We start from the raw sequence: 23,016 nt of genomic DNA on the forward strand, positions 1-23,016 counted from the left end.
GAGGAGCCAATGAGTGCAAGATGTTGAGTGACAGCTGTCCAATAGGGACCCTCAGTGCTAGTATGGTTTGCGGCTTAAGCGGCGCCGCGGCCTGAGGAATGCCAACTATTCAACATGGAGGAGGAGGTCGATAAGCTGGAATTGATGGTGAGTGTAAAGTGAAGGAGATCTACTGGCTGGTTTATTTTCCCCCCGATGGCTTCCAAAGTGGGACGCAATTTGGAGTCGCCGGAAACCCTGGGCGGCGGAGGCTGGACCAGATCTGAGTTCCCTCCCCCTGCACCAAAGGGAGTCGCCGTCGCCTGGTTTTTTAACCGCCGCGGGGGAAGGGGTTACATCCGGGAAACTGGTGAGGGAAATGGCGGGAGATGCCGAGGGTGTGGGGCCATTGAAATTTTTTGTTCCTTGCCCTCACCTTTCCGCCCCTCACGAAGCTGTAGCTGGTGTAGACGTTTGTATTAACACCAAAAATATATGACTGGAATGGTCTCAAAGCGCCCCAAGAAGGGGAGAGGTCGTTCACACTCCAGAAAAAGGGGAGGGAGGGTGGGGTTGGGTGGGGATAAACGGAGTGTGGCGGAGAGAAATCCCCTCGGGGCTGAACTGCTCGCATCCTCCAAGACCGGCTTGAAAGTCTGAGAAAGGATGCGAGACTTGCGTGCTCAACTTCCTAGCGACCAAGAAAGCCCCTAGACCAGTTTTCGTTGGGCCCAAAGTGGGCAGGCAGTCCTTGGGTAGGGGAGCGAGCGATGGGCTTCTGAATCCTGAGCTCCTTTCCTGGAGCACTGGCGGGATTGGGACGTGGAAGGCACCCTGCTCTTGAGTTGCCTAGTTTCATTCATTTGTGAAAGTAGGGGGCGGGGGCGAATAATTGGAAAACACTCCCGCTGCTGCCTGGCCTGCACGAGGGCGCCAAGCTGGAGAGCTGTCCTAATTTTCTGCAATGGGTCCTTTTCTTCACTTGTCCTCTTTATTCCCTCCCTTCCGTCCCTTGACTACTAGCTGCTAGCTTGATCGCCCGCGCTTTTTTCTTATCTTCTTAGTTCCCTGGTTTACCTTCAGTCCTTCCCCACCTCTGCGTTGCCAATTTTGTTTAATTGGGCTGGCTTCCTTTCACAACGTGCAATTTCGTGAACTCACTCGTCATTGAGCTCCTGTCGGTTTTTCGTTAAAGAAAAATGAGATGAAGTAAAGAAGTCAAAATCGTCACCCGCAATCCGCGCCCCCTTCCCCTTGCCATATCCAGGCAGTACTCCTTAGGTATCATTTGTGGCAGTGCTGCTCTCTCCAGGCTGAATCTTGGGTCACGTTAACATCTGCACGTGTAATGATCCTGGAAGAAACCGAATACCATCCTCGCCCCATACCCACCCTCAGAAAATATGGGACCTTGATATAACTTATTATTTTCTTCTAATGTATTAATTGCAAGTGCCTCATATACAAATTCGATTTGAACTTTCAGTTGTTCCTAGTGTTTTGAGTTAATTTTCTTGCGGGGGAGGGGGGCGTGTTTGGGGATAGGGAGGAAGAGAAATGGCAGAGAAGGGTTTTCTGCAGCTTCCCAAACCTGTAATAATGAACTTTTAGTTCAAAATTTTGTTATTTTTACCATTAACTGTCTCAAAAAAAAAAAGTTAAAGTACTGTAGTTTGATTCCATCAACAGGCATAAATGTGAATATTGTCTTGCCCTTCTCCCCCTATTCTGAATTCCTTCCTCCAGAGCCATACTTCTGCATAATTGTGATATTCGAAATGATACTAGTTTTGCTTTGAACAGTTTTTTCCCCCTGAAATTGGCTGTTTCATTTTGAGGTACCAATGAAGTCTTTTCTGGACTTTGCAATATATTGAGTCAATATTCTGACAGGACTTTTGTTTTTTTTTTAGATTGAGCATATTTTATTTTAAGGGGAAAATGGTTAAATGTACATCTTGAAAAGTAAGTTTTAGAAAATTATGTGATAACCAGACTCGAACTTTTAGATGTTTGAATGATGCGGTAGTTTTTAAAACAACCTTTTTAAGAGAGGAAAGAGAAGAAAGCAGGTCTTCAATTCCTTGCATCGTGAACAGTTTAGTTTCTATTCTAAAGGTAAATCATTTTTGGTGCAAACCTTCTGATTTTCAGTTGAAATATTCTAATATCTGAATTTTGTGGGCCAGGATTTGAGATCAAGACACTCACGTCCCAGCTGTCCTGAATCTGAGTTCATTTCTTCTAGGCTCAATCCAACTAGTAGCTGAACTGGACCATTTAAGGGAAGGTTAATGAAAATAATGGAAAGTGTGTTTGCATCAATCAACATTACTAATAGAGGAAAAACCTTATTGTGTATTGTAATCTTTATTCCTTATTTTTCTCCCTCACTTAGTTGGGTATTTGTCTATTTCTGGGCTTGCATCTGACTTTGAAATGGTTTCTTACCAGTTAGGAGGTTAGGATGTTAATTGGCTTGAATTCAAGGAAACCTGGTACTTACCATACATTTTTTCATCTTGGATATGCCTCCCCGCCATTATTCCATTATTATTTTCTCTGATTTTAAGTTTGAAAGAAAGGGAGATGATTTCCTCCTATGTTTAAGATGTTTTAGGGGATAACTAAAAATTTAAAATCCTCTTTCATAATATTCATTTAGGTAGTGCTAAGGGTGTTATGTTTAGGACACATTAATTCCCTGAAGTATGTAAATTCTAGATAAAAAGCCCTAAGATGGGTAAGTGCTTTTTGTATTGTAGTTTAAATTCCAGAGATAGATTGGGTATATGGAGATTGGGAAACATTATTTTACTTTTTATTTTTCTTCTTGGACATTCTTATTCAAAAGACTTGTTTTATATGGCAGTTAATCATTATAGAGAAACTATCCAACCTATCTCAGCAGAACAGAAACATTTTTCGCAACTTTGCCTTAGTAGTGATTACAACCAGTCCTAAGGTATTAACATTGCCCATGTTAATAACTTCTAAAGCTTAGGACATATTTACAAAATTCCTTTCTATATCAATATGCATGTTTTTATTTCAATATTAATCATAGATTAGTCATCAAAAAATATCACTTTGATATGGGAGCCCAATTCTTTTTTTTAACATTGATATAAATGTTTTTAGGTTTTGCATGTCTTCTGTGCAAAATGGCAATTCTTTAAATTCTTTTCTCACTGAGGCTTCAACTGCTGCAAGATGCTTTTGTGTTCCTTTCTTCAACATACTGCTAACGAATGCTCTGACTTTATTGCACTACTGTACTTTACACTAGCAGTGCAATAGTATTGTCAAAGCATCTGAAAGCAGGATCCACACCAGAATTTTGACTCTTGCCTTACATCTTCAGTATCTGTGAGTAATTTACTGAAGTCTTTGTTGCTAAAAACTTTTATTTTTTATAAAAATTTTATTACCAAAAGTATTTTAAAAAGTTGTAATTTGGAAAAATGTTTTTAGCTAATTAAAAACTCACTGTTGTAATGCATTATGAAACACATTAAGAGAATAATTTTTATAGCTAAATTTGTTATGGCTAATTTAAACGAGTAGTACTTTGTAATTTGTTTCTTTCTCTGACAGATTTGGATAGGCTTTGGCAAATCTCAGGTTTTATTTGAATTTTAAGATGAATTAGTAAGTGATGAAAACAATGTCAGTTGTATATTTACTATGATAACTTGCCCCACATCTTAATTTGTGTATTGTGTAGTTAATGCTTAAATTTAAAACTTAAGAATACTTGATTTAAAGTACTTTTTAAAAAACAAATTATGAAATATAAAGTGTGAATCCAGCACTATATTTTGTAACCAGTTTATTAAGCTACAGTTTACATACACTAAAACTCACCCATTTTAAATATACAATTTGATGAATTTTGACAGATATGTACACTCATGTAACCACCATCCCAGCCATGCTGTAGAACATTTTCATCAGCTTAAGAAAGTCTCCTTATGCCCTTTTGCAGTCAACCTCTTCCTCCCAAATTCCCTGACAACCACTGAATTTCATGTAAATGGAATTATATACAGCACACAGTCTTTGTGTCTGGTTTCTTAACATAATGCTTTTGAGATTTGTCCATGTTACATGTATTAGTAGTTGGACCATTTTTATTGCTGAGTAATATTTCTTTGTACAGAATATCATGAATTATTTATTCATTCACCATATTATCAATTTTGGCTGGTTTCTAATGTTTGCCTATTATGAATAAGTTGTTATAAACATTTTATTACAAGTCTTTATGTGGACATACATAATGTTTTTGTTTCTCTTGGGTGGCATTATAAATGTATGCTTGATTGTTACTGTAGACCAGGGTGTCCAAACTTTTGGCGTCTCTGTGCCACACTGGAAGAAGAGTAGTTGTCTCGGGCCACACATTAAATACATTGTGACACATAATCACAAAAAAGTCTCAAAATGTTTTAAGTAAATTTACAGTTTTGTGTTGGGCCACATTCACAGCCATCCTGGGCTGCATGTGGCAGGTCGGGGAGTGGGGGGCGGGCACAGGTTGAACACCCCTAAGTAGACAATAAGAGTGCTGGGGAGTCTTCTCCCACCCATCAAGGTGGTGGCAGGAGGAGAATCTTACACTGAGCATGCCAAAAGCTAGAAAGATAATTGGTTAAGAGAACAAAGCCCTCCTCTCCCTATCCCTGTAAGAACCATCTGTCGGTTAGAGAAGGAAGATGAGATGGTCTTAGGGCTGGGAGTCCACCATTCTCCCAGGTCCTGTCGCACCTAAGTAAATTTCTTTTTGCGCCAGCACCTGCCTCCTAAGTTTGGCTTTTGTGGCAGCAGGCAGCCCAACCTCCATTTTTGTTCTGTTATGTAATCCTCTAAGAAACTTTTGAATTCTCTTCCAAAGCTATATATTAGGGTTTCAGATTCTTCATGTCCTCACCAACCCTTCGTATTGTCAATCTTCTTCATTTTAGTCATTCTCATAGGTGTGTAGTTATATCTCAGTTTCATTTTGCATCTCCTTAATGGCTAATGATATTGAATATCTTTTCATGTGCTTATTTGCAATTAGTATATCTTCTTTAGTGAAGTGTCAGATCTTTTGCCAGTAGGATATAAAAGGCCACAAATATGAGCTTATTTAAAAATCAAGTGGGTGGATTGAGCGCGGGCTGCAAACCAAAGTGTCGCAGGTTCGATTCCCAGCCAGGGCACATGCCTGGGTTGCAGGCCATGACCCCCAGCAACCACACATTGATGTTTCTCTCTCTCTCTCTCTCTCTCTCTCTCTATCTCCTCTCTCCCTCTCTCCTCTCTCCCTCCCTTCCCTCTCTAAAAGTAAAATAAATAAAATCTTAAAAAAAAATCAAGTGGGAAATTTTTTTCTTTCTTGGAGCAAAGTAAAAGTTTTAAAGAATACAAAATATCTTACTTTTGTTAGTCAAACATAATACAAAATTTTAATATTAAAAATATCCCAGATAGCCCTGACCCATGTGGCTCAGTTGGTTGGGCATCGTCCTGCAAAGCCAAAGTTTGCTGGTTTGATTCCTGGTCAGGCACATTCCCAGGTTGCGGGTTCATTTCCCCATTGCAGGGAGGGGGCATGCAAGAAACAACCAATTAATGTTTCACACATCAATGTTTCTCTTCCTCTCTTTCTCCCTCCCTTCCCCTCTATCAAAAAATTAAGTAAATAAAATCTTTAAGAAAAAAAATTATCTCAGATATATATTTTTTTATTTTAAAAGATTATACTGTTTATTTTTTATCCTCACCCAAGGGCATGCTTTTTGATTGTGGATTTTTAAAAATAAATGATTGTTATTTTTAAGCCATTGAGTTTCTTGGCATTGTGTGCCACAATTTTGAAGTATGTTGGTTTAATCTAGGCTGATGTTTGAATTTCAAAACTTACTTCATTCACTAGTGTATTGACTAATCCATTCTCAGCTGTGTACTCAAGTTATATAGTAACATTAGCTCATAAGTGAAGGAAACAGTGTTCATCCTGACTGTTAATGAGTGACCAAGGGCAAAGCATGTAAAGATGCTTCTGCACCACTTCTCTTTCTGGTGCTAAGTTTCATAACATTGAGATCCCTCAATTTAGGGTTGCTAGGATTAGTAAATAAAAAATAAGATGCCCAGTTAAATTTGAATTTCAGATAAGCAATGTACACTTTTTTTTTAGCGTAAGTGTGTCCAAATAATGCATGGGACATATTTATACTAATTTTTTTTTAAAAAAGTTTTTAAAATTGTATTTCTTTCCATTACCAGTTAGTTCCCTTATATCCTGCCCCTCCACCCACCACCCCCTGCAATCACTGTTGTCCATGAGTCCTTTTTCTTTTTTGCTCATCATTCCACCCCCTAACCTTCACCTTCTCTTAGCTTCTTACACCACACACAAGAATAAATTAAAAATGGATTAAAGACTTAAATGTTAGACCCCAAACCATAAAATCATAGAATAAAACATAGGCAGCAAAATCTTGGACATTGCTCATAGCAGTGTTTTATTGAATATATCTCCCCCAGGGAAACAAAAGAAAAAACAAACAAATGGGACTACATTAAACTAAAAAGTTTTTTGCACAGCAAAGGAAAACATCAATAAAATAAAAAGACAGCCCACAGAATGGGAGAACATATTCACTGATACATCTGGTAAGGGATTAATATTCCAAATTTATAAAGAACTTAAAAAACAACACCAAAAAAACAACCCAATTAAAAAATGGTCAAAGGACCTGAATAGACACTTCTCCAAAGAGGGCATACAGATATGACCAATACACATATGAAAAGATGCTCAACATCAGTAATCATCAGAGAAATGCAAATTAAAACTACAATGAGCTATCACCTCATACCTGTCAGAATCACTATCATCAATAAAGCAACAAACAAGTGCTGGTGAGTATGTGGAGAAAGGGGAAACTTGTGTACTGTTGGTGGGAATGCAGACTGGTATGGCTGCTGTGGAAAGAAGTATGAAGATAATTCAAAAAATTAAAAGTGGATCTGTCTTGTCCTGGCTGGTATAGCTCAGTGGATTGAGTGCGGCCTGCAAATCAAAGCATCGCAGGTTCGATTCCCAGTCAGGGCACATGCCTGGGTTGCAGGCCACAGCCCCTAGCAACCGCACATTGATGTTTCTCTCTCTCTCTTTCTCCCTCCCTTCCCTTTCTAAAAATAAATAAATAAAATCTTTAAAAAAAATGGATTTGTCTTTTGACCCAGCAATCCCACTTCTGGAAACATATCCAAAGGAACCCAAAACACTAATTCAGAAGAACATAAGCACCCCTATATTCACTGCAGCTTTATTTATAATCACTAAGATATAGAAGCAGCCCAAATGTCCATCACTAGATGAGTGGATAAAACAACTATAGGACATTTACACAATGGAAAGTGGAATACTACTTAGCTGTAAAAAAGAAAAACTTTACCCTTTGTGACAGTATGGATGGACCTGGAAAACATGCAAAGTGCCATAAGCTAGTATTAAAAAGACAGATACCATATGATTTCACTTGTATATGAAATCTAACAAACTGAACTAACAAGCAAAAAAGAGATTCATAGGTATACTAATTCTTTTCATTGTTTATCTTAGATTCGAATTTAACTGGGTGTCCTGTATTTTATGTTTCAACCCTACCTCAAATGCCCTGTGAGAATGTGTTTTCATATAGTTAATCAGGGTACATTAGATTGTAATGCTTTATCTATTTATTGATCAAATAATTACCAGCTAGGACATCTTTTACCTATTGTGTATGCGGAACCGAGGTAAACAAAGTTATATGTAAACAAGCAAGAGAAATACGTAAGTAACAAAAAAATTGATTTGAAGAAAAAGTACAGTGTCTTTGAACAAATATATGTAATATTAGTCTTTTATAGTCTCTTAGCACATAAACAATAGATGCAAATAAATGTTTACACTTGGGTGAATGGGAAGGAGTAGAAGTTAGCTTTAAAAAAAGATTCCTCCTTACTACAGAATGGCATATTTATTATAAAGACTTAGAAATCCTGTTTAACAAAAGAAAAAGTATATTCTACTACTCAGAGATAGAACTAAAATTTTGAGAAAAACAGATTTCTTTAGTGATTTTATCTATCTCCTAGCCTGAGTCAGGATGACCGGGCAATACTGACTTGACTAGTTTAAAACTGTTTCCTAGATACTTTCTACTCAGACATTCAATTTTCATTTTATGAGTACATTTTCATTCTCTGAGGACTAACTCTTCCATTTTTTTTCATGGACTCAGATAAGCTGTAAAAGGGAGTGGACAGTGAACAGTATCTGCCTTTTTTTGTGCCTAGCAATATGTTTAGCATTTGTTTTCCAAAAGCAATGGCACATTTTCTGAATGACAAAAAAAAGAAAAAACACTGTCTCTTTGTACTTACTGTATTTTCCAGTTTTTCCCCTCCATCTTTAGCAGTACAGAGGTTCAGCTTATTTGGCAGTCTGCTTTGTTACCTTATCATTGACTCTAAGGCTGAAGTTACATTTCTCTTAAAGTGTTTTTTATTTTATTTTTCTTTAGACTATGGATCCTTAGAGGAGCTCCATCTCATTAGAAAAGTATATACGGATACATAAAATTGCTAATTATTAGCTAAGGTTTATAGATCCTGGCCCTCTGTAAGATTATGGGTCCCTTGCTAAGACTATCTGCTATTCAGAGGTTGAAGTGGTTTGAAATTAAGTGACTACACATCACTCATCTTTTTTTTTTAATTTATTTTTAGAGAAAGGGGAAGGGAAGGAGAAAGAAAGGGGAAGGGAAGGAGAAAGAGAGGGAAAGAAACATCAATGCCTCTCACACGCCCTGTACTGGGTACCGGGCTTGCAATTCAGACATGTGCCCTAGTTGGGAATCAGACTGGCACGACCCTTTGATTTGCAGCCCTGCACTCAATCCACTGAGCTACACCAGCCAGGGCTACATCACTTACCTTTAATCCTTTTTAGCATCTGCATAAGTTATAATTGCTGTCAAAGACATACTCCCTCAAGGTAACACCAAGTTTTTGTTTCAAGAATGTGCACTATTATAATTGTGTTCTGCAACTTAGGAATGTAGCTGTTTTGTCATATTTGATGACGTATTCTAACTTTATACTCTGAAGACTGAGTATTGTATACATATTATACAATATAATCTATTACACAATATTATTCTCTATGTATTACACAGTATAATATTTGAGCATCTGCTGTTTGCCAGGCACTATTAGAGATTAGTGATTTTAAAAAATAGCCTGACATATTGGGGACAGTGAAAGTCAGTGAGGCTAAAGTACAAAGTGTGAAGCTTCAGTGGAGAGAATATGAATGTCATCTTGTGAAGAATCATATTAAAAGTTGAAATGGCATTGGGAAGCCCTAATAATCTTTAAATGAAGAAAGACAGTAGGGAATGTACTTATGCTTTTAAAAAAAATTGCTTTAAGCCCTGGCTGGTGTGACTCAGTGGGTTGAGCACCGGCTTTCGAACCAAAGGGTCACCAGTTCAATTCCCAGTCAGGGCACATGGTTGGGTTGCAGGCCAGGTCCTCAGTAGGGGATGCGTAAGCAGCAACCACACATTGATGTTTTTCCTCCTCTCTTTCTCCGTCCCTTCCCGTCTGTCTAAATATAAATAAATCAATAAATCTTTAAAAAAATTGCTTTAAATAGTACATGCATGCAGTACATATTTATTATAATTTAACTAGAAGACATATGCAAAAAGAAAAGAGACCCTACAATTCCCTGACTATTAAGATTATGCTGTAACCCTGACTGGTGTGTCTCAGTTGGTTGGGCATTGTCCCATCCTGCAAAGTGAAAGATTGCTGGTTTGATTCCAGGTTGGGGTACATGCCTGGGTTGCTGCCTGGACTCATGCCTATCTCCCGGTTGGGGTGCATGTGAGATGCAACTGATCATTGTTTCTCTCACACATCAGTGTTTCTCTCTGTCTCTTTCTCCCTCCTTTCCCCTCTCTAAAAATAAATAATAAATAAAATCTTTTTTGAAAAAGACTATGCTGTATATTTTAGATTTTTTTGTAAATATATATATCTTTTAAATTTATTTTTAGAGAGAGGGGACGGGAGGGAGAAAGAGAGGGGAGAAACATCAATGTGTGGTTGCCTCTTGCATGCCTGCTACTGAAGACTTGGCTTGCAACCCAGCCATGTGCCCTGACTGGGAATTGAATCGGTGACCCTTTGGTTCTCAGGCCTGCATTCAGTCCACTGAGCCACACCAGCCAGGGCCTCTTTATTTTTTCTAAACCAGGTTCATTTAATGTATCATGAGATTCTGTCCCTACAGTCCATTAGGTGTCTATAGCACAATTAACATAAATAACAGGATCCTGAAAGTTTTAAGAAATTTAATGGACTACTTCAACTGATAAAACCAGTCTTACAAGGAGGAGCTCATGTGTACTACCCTAACAATTGTTTCATAAATGCCTGCAAATTAGGAACTGATGAACCTGAAGCTTGTGCCTACTGTGTCCTGCTTTGATGTTTCTGTATGCTTATAATGACATGCCTGTAACCTGGTGCTGGTGCATATTATCGCTCATTTGGTTCAGATAAGCATAAACATGGATTTGTTCTATCTGGAAGAAAGCGGATAATAGTCAACATTCTAGCAGAAATATACAAAAAACAATTGTGATTGTATAGATATTAGAAATAGTCTTCAACTTGTAGGGAACTTGAAATATTTATTCTTAAAACAGGCATTAAGGGTGGTTGGGTTCCCTGGTTGTTTGTTGTTTCAAATGGATGAGAGTTCTTTCGTCTATGTATTACCTTTTGTCATTGAGCATTAGGCTGTTTATTAAAAACTAGGGATACAAACATGAAAGATCAAGCTCTTGCTAGCAAGAAATTTGAAATCAACTGGTAGACATACCATGCAAGCAAATGATTATAATATATTACATGAAATGGTTGTCACGAGTGTATGTCCATGGTACACAGTCTTATAAGTCAGCCAGTCAACTGCTTGGGCTAGCCACTTGCTGAGCAGCCTGACACCAAGGAATAGACAAGAGTCACACAAGGTAACTATGCTATTCACTCAGCTTTTATTGAATGCAGGTTCACTCAAAGTAGAGCATCAACATAACATTAATATCCTACTCACACTAACAATCTAAGAGGAATATAACACATACACACAGCAATCAATGGGAAATAATGAACTTGAGTCCCACATTTTCAGTCTGCAGGTCCAGTAGACAGCACAGTAGGCAAGGGAGTTGTCAGTGTCTTGCAAGGAAGGATCTCTAGAACCTGGTGGTCAGAGGGCAGACCAAGCCCTCAGCCCAGCAGGGCAGAGCTTCCGACAGCAATACCAAGGGAGATGGCATGGAGCAGCACTGTAGTGTGTGGAGCTCAGCTGTCTCAGCAGTGATCTGGAGCCTGCCTCACTTATACATTGAAAGTGGTGTGCTCCACCCTTCTGTGTCTCTTGATAAGTGTCTTGACACCCCTGATGGCGACTGGGGAATTTTCCCAGGAGCCTATCTATGGTTGATACATGGCTGTTCTGCTTGGGTCCCTTAATGGCAAGTAGAGAATTTCCCCAGGAGCCTATGGGTGGCCCCCCTCTGCAAATGGGGCTGTTCTGATTATGGGTGTAGATATCTTAGGTATGTCTCCTTGCCAGCTGTGTCTAGTGTGACTTAGGTAGTTTCTCTCTTGAACCAAAGTGTCCTGGCTGACTGGCAGCTGTTTTGGTTGACATGAGTGACTCCATTTTGTTTTATATACTTTATGTTTTCTTGACTGGACCAATGCCATTTTATTGGTCCTGCTCTCCACAATGGTAGGCTGGAGCCATGAAAAAAATAAAATGTGAGTTGATAAAAGGTGTTTTTAAATCTGCATTGGAGATAGAGAAGAATGTAAGGAAATAGGTGCTTTAAGAATCTTTGGTTAGTAATATAGCTAACCTACATCTAGGAATATTAAGATACCTAATTCTCTCTTAAAACAGTGTTTCTATGGTAAATGCATTTCTAACCCTGGCTGAGTCCAGAATATACCTCTACTAACTCTTCTCACCACAGACAAGAACATCATATTTTTCCCCCTAATTTTCCTGTGGCTTGATGCTGTTGAGACAAGCTCTCTCACAAGAGGATGTTTGGAGCTTTAAGAGCACTGGTCATTTTGAAAGGCAGCACTACTGTGGCAGTGAGAGCTATGGGTTGTTTGTAAAAAAGGAGGTGTTTTTAAATTGGACTGCAATTATATTTTTTCTTGTTGCCAAATAGTTGAGTGGTATGTAAAACAGCAGGCCATTTACTTAAAGTCTTTAGCTGGTCACAATAAAGATTAGAATAACAGAATATTATACATTTATTAAATATGTAGTATGCTTTATAAAAATCAGTGTTATTTCCTAAACTATTCCTTTTCCTAGTCCCAGTCTGCTTCCAAAGATGTCCAATTAGCAGAATGTAATTTGGCTGTCTTTAGGGATTTAACATTGATTTCCATGGACTCTTCCCAGCTAAATTGCATACTTTATTTATTACTCTTAGAACTGGTAGAAAACTTTCCCCTTTTATCACTGATTTTGAAGAAAACTAGTTTCTGAAATATGAATGTCTAGGACTTTAAAAAATTCTCTAGTTTTACTTATAATATTCTTATGCTCCTAAAAATAAGAGAGGTAGCTAAAGGTAACTAAACAGCAACCTCACTGTCCACAAGGCCTCTAAGAAGCTAATTTATAACTGAGGAGGGGTATGAATGAAGTTTGTCATTATCCCTTTGTTCCTTGATCAGACACTAATTTGTTTTCGAGACTATGATAATTGGTCAATAAATTTCCTACCTGTAACTAAAAAATTTCCTATTTATCACCAGATCCTAGAATCCTATCGATATTGTCTCTGCTGCGTAACTAGCTCTGAGCAGTGCAACATTGCTTGTAGGGTTTTGGTGTTGGGGAAGAACAGCTGGCAGGCTGCAGAAACTATGTAGTTGAAACTGAAGCAACAACTGTCTTTGTTCAGGAAGGAAAGAAATAGAAATTAGTTTTCAATATAAAACATTAAAATCTGACACTCAAGATGTCAAAATTTAATATATTAGAAGAAGGAAAATTTTAATATATTAGAAGAAGATGTGTGTGTGTGTGTGTGTGTGTGTGTGTGTGTGTGTGTGTGTTTTAAGTTTTTATTCTTTCCACTAAGCATTCAAAATTTCAAGAACCAATTTTTAGGTCAGAGCTTAGCTTCATAGTAAGGTCTGAACTCTTTCCCCAGAGCAGTCTCCTAGGCTGTAGGCTACGAATATAGGCAGTTTCCCTGAGGAAATCATGTTTTGCCTTCTATAATAAATTCAGCTGTTTCCCTGATAAAGTCAAGGCAGTCCCTACTTTAAGATCATGCATGTAAAAGATGCACAGTTTCCAAAAGTTAAGAATAATTTATAGATTAACCACATTTAGACATAATCCACTTCTAACACTGTGTTCGATATCCTTTCCAACTTTTCTATATGTAAACACATGTGATTTCCCTTACAGATGAAGGTTCCATGCTAGGACCTTGGTTCAATAAATTGGGGTTATTCAGACTGCTATTTCTGTGGTGTATGTAGCCTTCCTTGTATAATTTGTAACTGTAAGCTCTGTAATTTTGGTCTATGTGGCGTATCTCTGTAGTTTTTTTGGTTAATGGGGTTGCAGATAATGGAAACTGAATATCCCTGAAAAGAAGTTTGTTCTGTTTTAACTTGAAACCACATACCAGCGATAGAAAACCACTGCCTAAGTGATGAGTGTGTCAGTGACCCTAGGGAATTCTTGAAGACATTGTTAGTTCTTGTATTAATGTATGACAGTAGCTTCTTGGTATCTATATGTTGGCTCAAAATCTAACATGTATAGAGAAATGATTTTCAAAATGCTAACTAGCTTTAAAAATTTTAATAGAACCTCGATATTATAGACCATGGAGATTTTTTATTTCCTTTTTTTTTTTCAAAATGAGTTATATATCATGTTATTAAAATACTAAAAAATATAAAGAGAAAAGAAAGAATGGTTGCAATATGATGTTTATTAATAAGCCTTTTGGTTCACAAAATAATGATTTATGCTGATTTTAGTTCCAGAAAGCTGACTCTGACCTGGATTACATTCAATACAGGCTGGAATATGAAATCAAGACTAATCATCCTGATTCAGCAGGCAAGGTAATCTGCAAAATCAGTGTCTTTTTAACAGAATATTTTATTAAAACATTTTCTGATAGTATTTCTAGTAATAGTGATTATAACAATTACAGTGTCAAGTACTAAATTAATAGAATCTTAAAATCTTTTTATGTTGGAGACTTGGTCACAGGATACTAGAACATACTATTGTAGCCATAGTCAAGGAAATTTGTGGCTACTTTTTTTTTAACCCTTAAAAATAAATACTGAATCAAGAGATATGAACCATTGTGGAAGCCTCTGACACTGTGAGAGAGAATATAGCTAACTACAGTAAGGCAGTCCTTAAATAAGAGGGGAGAGATCCTGGCAATAATGATAGTCTCTGAAGATGATGATATACTGTTACATTTGTTATGTGAACTGTGATTTTTACTTATGTTTATGTACTTAGTTATTCTAAGTTTAGGTTGCTTTAGAAATACTAGCTCTATTTATATGAAATAAGTACTTGTACACATACCTATGGAGATGAAAGCAAACAGATTTTGTGGGGTTTTTTTTAAGATTTTATTTATTTTTAGAGAGAGTGGAAGAGCGGGAGAGAAACATTAATGTGTGGTTGCCTCTCACATATCCCCCACTGGGGGCCTGGCCTGCAACCCAAGCACGTGCCCTGACTGGGAATCAAACCAGTGACCCTTTGGTTCATAGGCTGGTGCTCAGTCCACTCACCCTCACTAGCCAGCGATGAAAGCAAACAGTTTTTAAAAATTGTCTGTTAATATTTCTTTACCACTTGAATCATTAATGTTTATCTTTGATAGCACTTACCAGAAGATAAGAAATATCATATTTTACAGTTTTTAAAAAAATTATACAATTAAAATTTTTTGATTGAGTTGAAGTACAAATTAAAATAACATTTTATATAAAATTGGTAAAGCATTGTGAGGGTTTAGTTTTTACCGAACATTCTAGTTCCTTACTAGGACGATTCTAGCTCCTTAACTAACTTAGCTTTTACTTTGTTTTTCTCCTCTTTTCTCTCTGACTGAAGAACAGCCAATCAATTCTGGTCCAGTGGTACCACCAAATGACTGGCCAAAGGACTCATCTGAGTCAGTGTCTTTCAAGTACTATGTGGAAGGCATTTCATATGGTGCTGCCACTTTTCCTCCGCTTTCCACCTCTCATTTTTGTTCCACTTCCAGTTTTTTTTCTCTTCTATAACTTGTTTTAAAAATAGCTTTATTGAGCCACAGTTTACATACTATAAAGTTCATCCTTCTAAAGTATACAATTCAGTGATTTTTTAAATGGCCATTAGCAGTCACTCCTCAACCCCACCCCCAGCCAGCTACCAGCAACCACTAATCTACTTGCTGTCTCTATAGATTTGCTCTCTGAATATTTTATGTGAATAGAATCACATTTTTTGTGTGTGTTTTAGAGGTTCATGTTGTAGCATGAATCAGTACTTTATTCTTTTTTATAGCTGAATAATATTTCATTGTATGGCTATACCACATTTTCTCATTTATTCATGAGTTGATAGACATTTTGGTTATTTCCTTCTTTTGGCTACTATGATAATGCTACTCTAAACATTAATGTATAGGTTTTTGTGTGGGCATTTGCATTCATTTTTCTTGTATATATACCTAAGAGTAGACTTGCTGACCATATGGTAACTCTACATTTAATACTTTGAGGAACTGCCTATTATTTTCCAAAGCAGTTACACCATTTTACATTCTTAGCTTTTTTTTTTTTTTGGTGGTAGAATATGCATAACAAAATTTACCATTTCAACCATTTTTAAGTGGTATTAAGTACATTCACATTAAATGCAATCATTACTACCATCCATCTCCAGAACTTTTCATCTTTCCAAACCAAAACTGTGTATCCATTAAACAATAACTCCCCCATTTCCTCCCCCCCTTCAACCCCTGGCAATCACCATTCTACTTTATATCTCTATGAACTTGACTACTCATGGTGCATTAAAAAGTGGACTCATACAATATTTGTCCCTTTGTGATGGCTTATGTCAATTAGTATAATGTCCTCAACATTCATCCAGGGTGTAGTATGTATCAGAATTTCCTTTTCAGGCTGAATAATATTCCATTGTCTGTATATACCACATTTTATTTATCCATTCATCTGTCAAGGGACACTTGGGTGACTTCCATCTTTTGGATATTGTGAATAATGCTATTGTACGTAGTTGTACATATATCTGAGTCTTCGGGCTGCTATAACAAAATACCACCAAGTGGGGCCATGTAAACAACAGAAGTCCAAGATCAAAGTGTCAGTATGCCCTCTTCTCTTGGCTATAGACTTTTGATTATATCTTCACGTGGCAGAAGGGAACGATCCCTCTGAGGCCTCTTTTATCAGAGCATTAATTCCATTCTTGATCATTCTGACCTAATCACCTCCTGAAGTTCCTACCTTCTAATTCCATCTCCACGGGGGTTAGGTTTTAACCAATGAATTTTGGAAGGACACATTCAGACCACAGTAGTTATGGTTCTGCAGACACTGCTCTTGTCTTAAGTCATAGTATACTATATTTGCTTTTCCTTTCTTACACAACTTGTTTTTCTGAAGCAAATAATTTATTTTCTTTTTTCTTCAACTTGTTTAGTTTCCCTGTGCATTTATCATTAATTATTGACAAATAATTAACCCTCAGACTTTCCTAACAGAACTGTAAGACTCTTGTCAACATTTTCAGGCACATCACATGATCCCTTAGTTTCATTTTTTTCCCATTTTCTTCTGCAACCCTTCTTGTGCTATCTTTCTGCTCCAATCTGACCTGCTTAACAGGCCCCTGCATGGCTGTGTTTCTGGGGTTTCTTTACCATTGTTTCTGTAATTTCCTTTGTTTTTCTCCTAGTTTGGATCACATGTTTCATTCTTCCTTGGTTTATTTCCTTGATTGGGTGGCACACATCCTTTAGAAGCTTTTTGAGGAAGAATACACAAATGGTTAACTTTTTGAGATATCAAATGTTTGAAAATATCTTTATTTAAGCCTTATTTAAACCTCTAGTTAAGAGATGGTTTGGTTGAAGATGGAATTCTAGATTGGAGATTATTTTCTCTTAATTTTAACATTATTGCTTTGTGGTTTTTTAGCTTCCAGGGTTCTTCTTGAGAAATAGATGCCATTCTAATTTCCAATCCTTTGTTTGTGTTCCTCCTTCTGCCCTCCCCCCATCTCTCTTGGAACGTAGAGAATATTTTATCCGTTTTGTGAAATTTATTTTAGGTTACAGTATAGGTCTTTTCATTAATTGTGCTGTCACTCGGTGGGGCTCTTTAAACCTGAAATCATATGAATCTGAAGTTTTATATATTTTCTTACTCAATATACTCATAAGAAAATAAATCCTCTTTTATGGCCTTTCCTATTAGTGAGATATAGGACCTCCTGGATCTATCTTCTACTTTTCTTATCTTTTCTATTTTCATTTTTATGCACCCCCCACTACCTACTTTTTAGGATTTATTGTTTTACTGTATTTTTCCAGTTTTTCTACTGGAGATCTTTTATCCAATACAATGTCCAGAATCTAAGAACATGATGTGAAATGTACTCCTAAGAGTGAGAGGACAGGTCTCACTGTCATTGTGGGTGTGTATTGAGTAGATACACCAAAAAGCAGCTCAATATACTTTTGGTGTTATGTATTATTTCTTTGCCCATATCAAACATACCAATAAGAGTTCTTTTTTCATGCTATCTGTCTTCTGTCCCTTTCCTACTTGTAATGCTCATGCCATAGGTCCAGATCACTCTCTGTAGAATTATTTTAGCAGTCTTTAACTTAGATTTTTTTCTTCTTATTCCTTCCTGTTGGAATTTATTTTATTTTAACTTTATTTTTTTTTTCACTATTTCCATCATCAAAAGCTTACAGAAAAATCTCCAAGGAAGAAGGGAGTAGAGGGCCATGAACTGAGTCTCTGCCTATAGCCATGATGTAGGGTCCATAAAGGAGATATATGAAGAGTAGGAAGGTAATCAAGATGCTATAATTTTATGGAAATCACGACTTCATTTTAAGGCCCTGGCCAGGGAGCTCAGTTGGTTAGAGCATTGTCCTAATATGCCAAGATTGTGGGTTTGATCCCAGGTCAGGGCACATACAAGAATTGACTAATGAATGCATAAATAAAGGGAAGAACAAACTGATGTTTCTCTATCTCACCCCCCTTCTTCTCTCTCTCTAAAAATCGATCAATAAAAATTAATTTAAAAATCTTTAAAAAGGAAGAAGGTTATTAAAATTTTATTCTATAGGGCAAGCCTGACCTTTAAATTATTTAAAATAATTTGGCAAAGAATACTAGTCTATGGGTATGTTAAACTGAGGATTTATATTAAAGGACCTCAAAGGTTAGTGGCAAATGGAGTGAGAAAAATGAAACTGGTTTTGAAGTGACAACAGAGTCAAGAGAAGGAGTTAATTTTTCCCTCAGTGTTGGGAAGACTTCTATATATTTGAAGTCTCCACAAAGGGTATTGAAAAGGTTATTGAAATAATAGGAAAGTTAAGATTATGGAGGATATGAGAAGAAATAACAATAATAGTGGTAGTGTTAGGGGGTTAAATATGGATAAGAGTGTCCATAGATGTTTTTGTTTTGGGATCCAATGCCAGAAAAATGGAGTTTTTACTAGATGTTTTCTGCCTTCTCAGTAAAGTAGTTGGTAAGGTCCTATGGCAGGAAGGAGTAGATGGAAATTGAGGGAGTAGAGAAAGTTTGGAATAGCTAGTTTTGAAGAGTTTGCTAAGGAACCATCAGGGAATGAAAGGAATTACCAGTTGGCAGAAAGGACCCAGTTAAAATGAAATGTCTTTTATGGAATAATAGTTATATTCCAAAAGAATTTGAAAAACCAATTTAATATATAAATATAGTTGCTTGAGTGGGCATAATTTTATGTAGTGAAGTCAATGAACGGGCATTTATACACACTTTAGCCCCATGGCAGTGTACTTAAGAGTTTTGTAAATGGTTTCAAGTTGTCTTATTCTTTAACAACAAATTAATATAGTCCTTTGATCATCTTCTGAATAGCATTTAGAATTATATTTTAGAAATACTGTGTAATTAGTTGTTGTGAACTGTGTATCAAATATTATGAATTTAAAGTGAGCTTATTTGCTGTTTAATATTGCTTTTTCTGGGCTATTTCTATGCATAGGCTTTATTCTTTTTTAATTTTTATTTTTCAATTAGAGGTGACGTTCAGTATTATTTTATATTAGTTTCAGGTGTACAATGTAATGGCTAGACAATTATATAATTTACGATAATTCTAGTACTCCCCTGACACCATGCACAGTTATTATAATATTATTGACCATATTCCCTGTGCTGTACTTCTGTACCTAGGCTTTAAAATCCCTGCAAATAGAATTTAGGTCTTCTATTTCCCTCTTTTGTCCCCTTCTCCATCCTTGTCACACAATTGAATAATAAAATACTCACAGTGTTTGATTAAGTGGATGGTAGAATGTGTTGTATGTACTTCAATTTTAAAAGAAACTTAGTTTTTTATTTCCACAATTTAATATATATTAATTTTTTTCCTGTTGTAGAAAAATCCAGTTACACTCTTACAGGAATTGTCAGCAATAAAGTCTCGATATCAAACTTTGCATGCACGCTTTAAGCCAATCGCTGACGAGCAGAAAGAGACTAAGAGCCGCATTTGTGCTACTTTCAATAAGACTATGGCCACACTACAAGAACTACAAAAGCAAACAAACCTGGAGGTAATGCTTTCAGTTGACATGTTGGATTTTTAAAGTTTTTATTCTGATTATTGCTTTGAAAGATGAATCCTCAGTAACTTTCATTTTAAAATTCAGCAGTTAGTTTGAACTGATGATAGAAATGAGATTTTCTTGATTCCTTTTTAAATTATTATCTCCTTCTATTCTAAAATGAGCATGTGGACATGGCATGGTTGATTAGGAGGTATGCTGTCTTTAATTATGTAGTCATGGCAGAAAAGGAAGTAATACTTCTTAAATCTACCAGCTCTGTTGGTTCCATAAGAACAAGTGAGACTGACAGTGATTTTTTGTTTAGTTCCCTGTTCCTTCAGTTGGGTTGGTGATCTTAGATAAGCCTGGCCTTCCTCTCTCCCTCCATTCCCCATCCTCTCTCCTCATTTAGTGTAAAATTCCTTACACTTGTAAGCCTCTATCACTGATTTATAAAACTCTTGAGATATGTCAGTAAAAAAGAGGAATGTGAGCTACTGACCTAGACACTAAAATCTTAAACAGTCTACTGAAGGATTTGGTAGTGTTTTTATTTACTATTATGGCAAACTTGGGAGCTTTTGAAAGAAAAGATAAACTGTAGGTAGATGGAATTATAGAGTAGAACTTAATTATCTGGACAAAAGATGGCCAACATGTTTGTCTCAGGTGCCAACTACAGTCATTTCAGTGGTAATAGCTGCTTAGACTGCTGTATTAAGTAGCTGTCTCAGTGTGGCACAAAAGCTGTCTGCTGTGGGCGTGCTCCTAGGGGCAGCACTGTGGTATTTATTTGCCAACTCTGGACTAAATTATGTTGGAAGATACTTGACTTATGGGCTTGTAGGTAGAGTAAATCTCAAAGGTTGATTACCCAGGTCAATTTTATCAAGAATTCATTATATTGCCAGTGAAAATAATACCTGGTTAAAAAAGATAAAATTATACCTTAGATATTTCTGTTATGTCATGGGGAGATGAATAGTAGAGGAAGGAAGAGCAATTAAAAAGGGCACAGAGGTAGTAGGAATAGGAATTTAAAACAGTAAAGGTGGCTCTAGCCAGGTGGGTAGCTCAGCTGGTTGGAGCATCATCCCAATGCCCCAAAGTCGCAGGTTCCATCCCCTGTCAGGGCACATACAAAAATCAGCCAGTGAGTGCATGAGTGAGTGGAATAATGAATCAATCTCTTTCTCTCTCTCTCCCCCCTCCCCCTTCCTCTCTCTATCTAAAATCAATAAATAAAAATTTAAAGAGAAAAAAAACAACAGTGAGGGTGGTATCACAAACTAATACATAGAATGCAAAAAAGTATGTATATAACTTTTCATATGTACAACTCAAATAGCATATTCTTTATTGTGTATGTTTGGAGCCTGACAATAGAAGTACATACACTTGTTCTAAGGACATCTCAAAGAAAGATTAAGTGTAGTCCTGGTTGTACATATCTATATCTATCTCTCTATCTATCTCTCTATATATAATCTATATATATATGTATATATCCATCTATCTCCACACATTTATTGAAACACAGAATAAATTTGGGTGAGTAAACAAAGAGTAGAAAAATGATATTCTGAATATTTCCTAAAAATTCTTCACACTTGATCCAATGAAGGGATGGTATATTTCTGACTGAGATTACAAAGTGGTCCAGAAAAATAGTTAGATAGTGATGGGGGATTTCAGTCATCTGAATATCTGTAAAGGTCTTCATTCAGTTAAAAGAAGAAGTATCTAAAGTGAGCAATAATTATATCAAAGGTAGAAAGCTAAGGGAGTTTCACTTTGGATCAGGCAATGACAAATAAGGAAAGGTGACTTAATGATAGTTATAAAGCTTGAAAAAGGAGTCATATTTTAGAATCAGTGCTGGCTGAGTTGGAAAATGTTGGATAACTGGGTCTTGTAGTTACTATTTTAAAAAAGAGGTAGTAGTAGAAAATTCAGAGAAAATTTTTGCAACCGAAATATGGAAGAAAAGGGAATGGCATCTGTAGAGAGTTGTGTAACCAAAAGTAGTTCTATGAGCCCACAGTTTAAAGGACATGCAAGGCAGACCTTGTAAAGGAATTTCAAGTATAAAAAGAGGTATATTGGTGATAGGGACAGAACTGTGAGACTAGTCAAGAAGCCAAAGACTAGAGTGAGCTGAGGCTTCTGAAATTTAAAATAGCCAAAAGGGCCTTTAAAGTTATTTTGGGAACATGAAGAATAAGAAAGGGATAAGTATACTTAAGGCAAATTCTGTTTTGTTCATAAACGACAGAAAGTTATCCAGCCCTGGCTGCATAGCTCAGTTTGTTAGAGCATTGTCCCAATGCGCCAAGATTGCCAGTTTGATTCCCAGTTGGGACACATACAAGAATCAACCAATGAATGCATAAAAAAGTGCAGTAACAAATTAATCTTTCTCTTTTCCTTCCTCTTTCTAAAATCAATACAAAATAAATTTTTAAAAGTTGTCTATAAACAAAATCAAGGCTATAACATCAAGGTTTTTCATTTGGAAGGATAGAAAATATATTTGAATGGATAATATTCAAAGACAGCACTTGATTAATAATATTAAACTATAAATAGTGAAATAAGTACAGCAGAGGTAGAAGGGAATATATATTATGTTTTTAGTTGATATTAAGTCATTGAGGTTTAAATATGTATATGAGGTTTAAAAAATTATGAAAGTGACCACCAAACACACTAAGAAGATTAAACTTGTACTAATAGCAGAGCAACCCCCCAAAAAACAAAAAATTGCAATAAACAGAAAACAAAAAAAGCATTAAAAGTTATGTGGTATTCCACTGATACTGTATAACATTTGTGTTCAAGGAGAAAAATTTCTAAAAATATTAAACTGGTTAATTCCTAGAAGAATTCTTTGAAGATTTATTAAATAGATGGTTTGAAATCTCTAGAACAGTGATCAGAAAGAGCAACATGGATTAGTGAGAGCAAAGTCTTGCCTTAATAATACTATTTTCCTGTTTTTGAGATAGTACAAGGAAATTCTCTTAACTAT

General features: G+C 36.4%; 1 protein-coding gene across 1 annotated transcript; it reads left to right on the forward strand.

The window, feature by feature from the left end:
• The first annotated feature begins 195 nt into the window (after positions 1-195).
• Positions 196-19,985, forward strand: SKA2 (spindle and kinetochore associated complex subunit 2). The gene is made up of 4 exons (XM_045836799.1): positions 196-319; positions 2,378-2,381; positions 14,134-14,220; positions 19,815-19,985. The coding sequence occupies exons 1-4, from the start codon at positions 196-198 to the stop codon at positions 19,852-19,854; spliced, it is 255 nt and encodes an 84-aa protein (XP_045692755.1). The 3' UTR covers positions 19,855-19,985.
• The last annotated feature ends 3,031 nt before the right edge of the window (positions 19,986-23,016 follow it).

The sequence above is a fragment of the Phyllostomus hastatus genome, unplaced genomic scaffold, assembly GCF_019186645.2.
Source record: "Phyllostomus hastatus isolate PE091 unplaced genomic scaffold, TTU_PhHast_1.1 phas_contig_210, whole genome shotgun sequence".
Taxonomy (NCBI): Eukaryota; Metazoa; Chordata; class Mammalia; order Chiroptera; family Phyllostomidae; genus Phyllostomus; species Phyllostomus hastatus.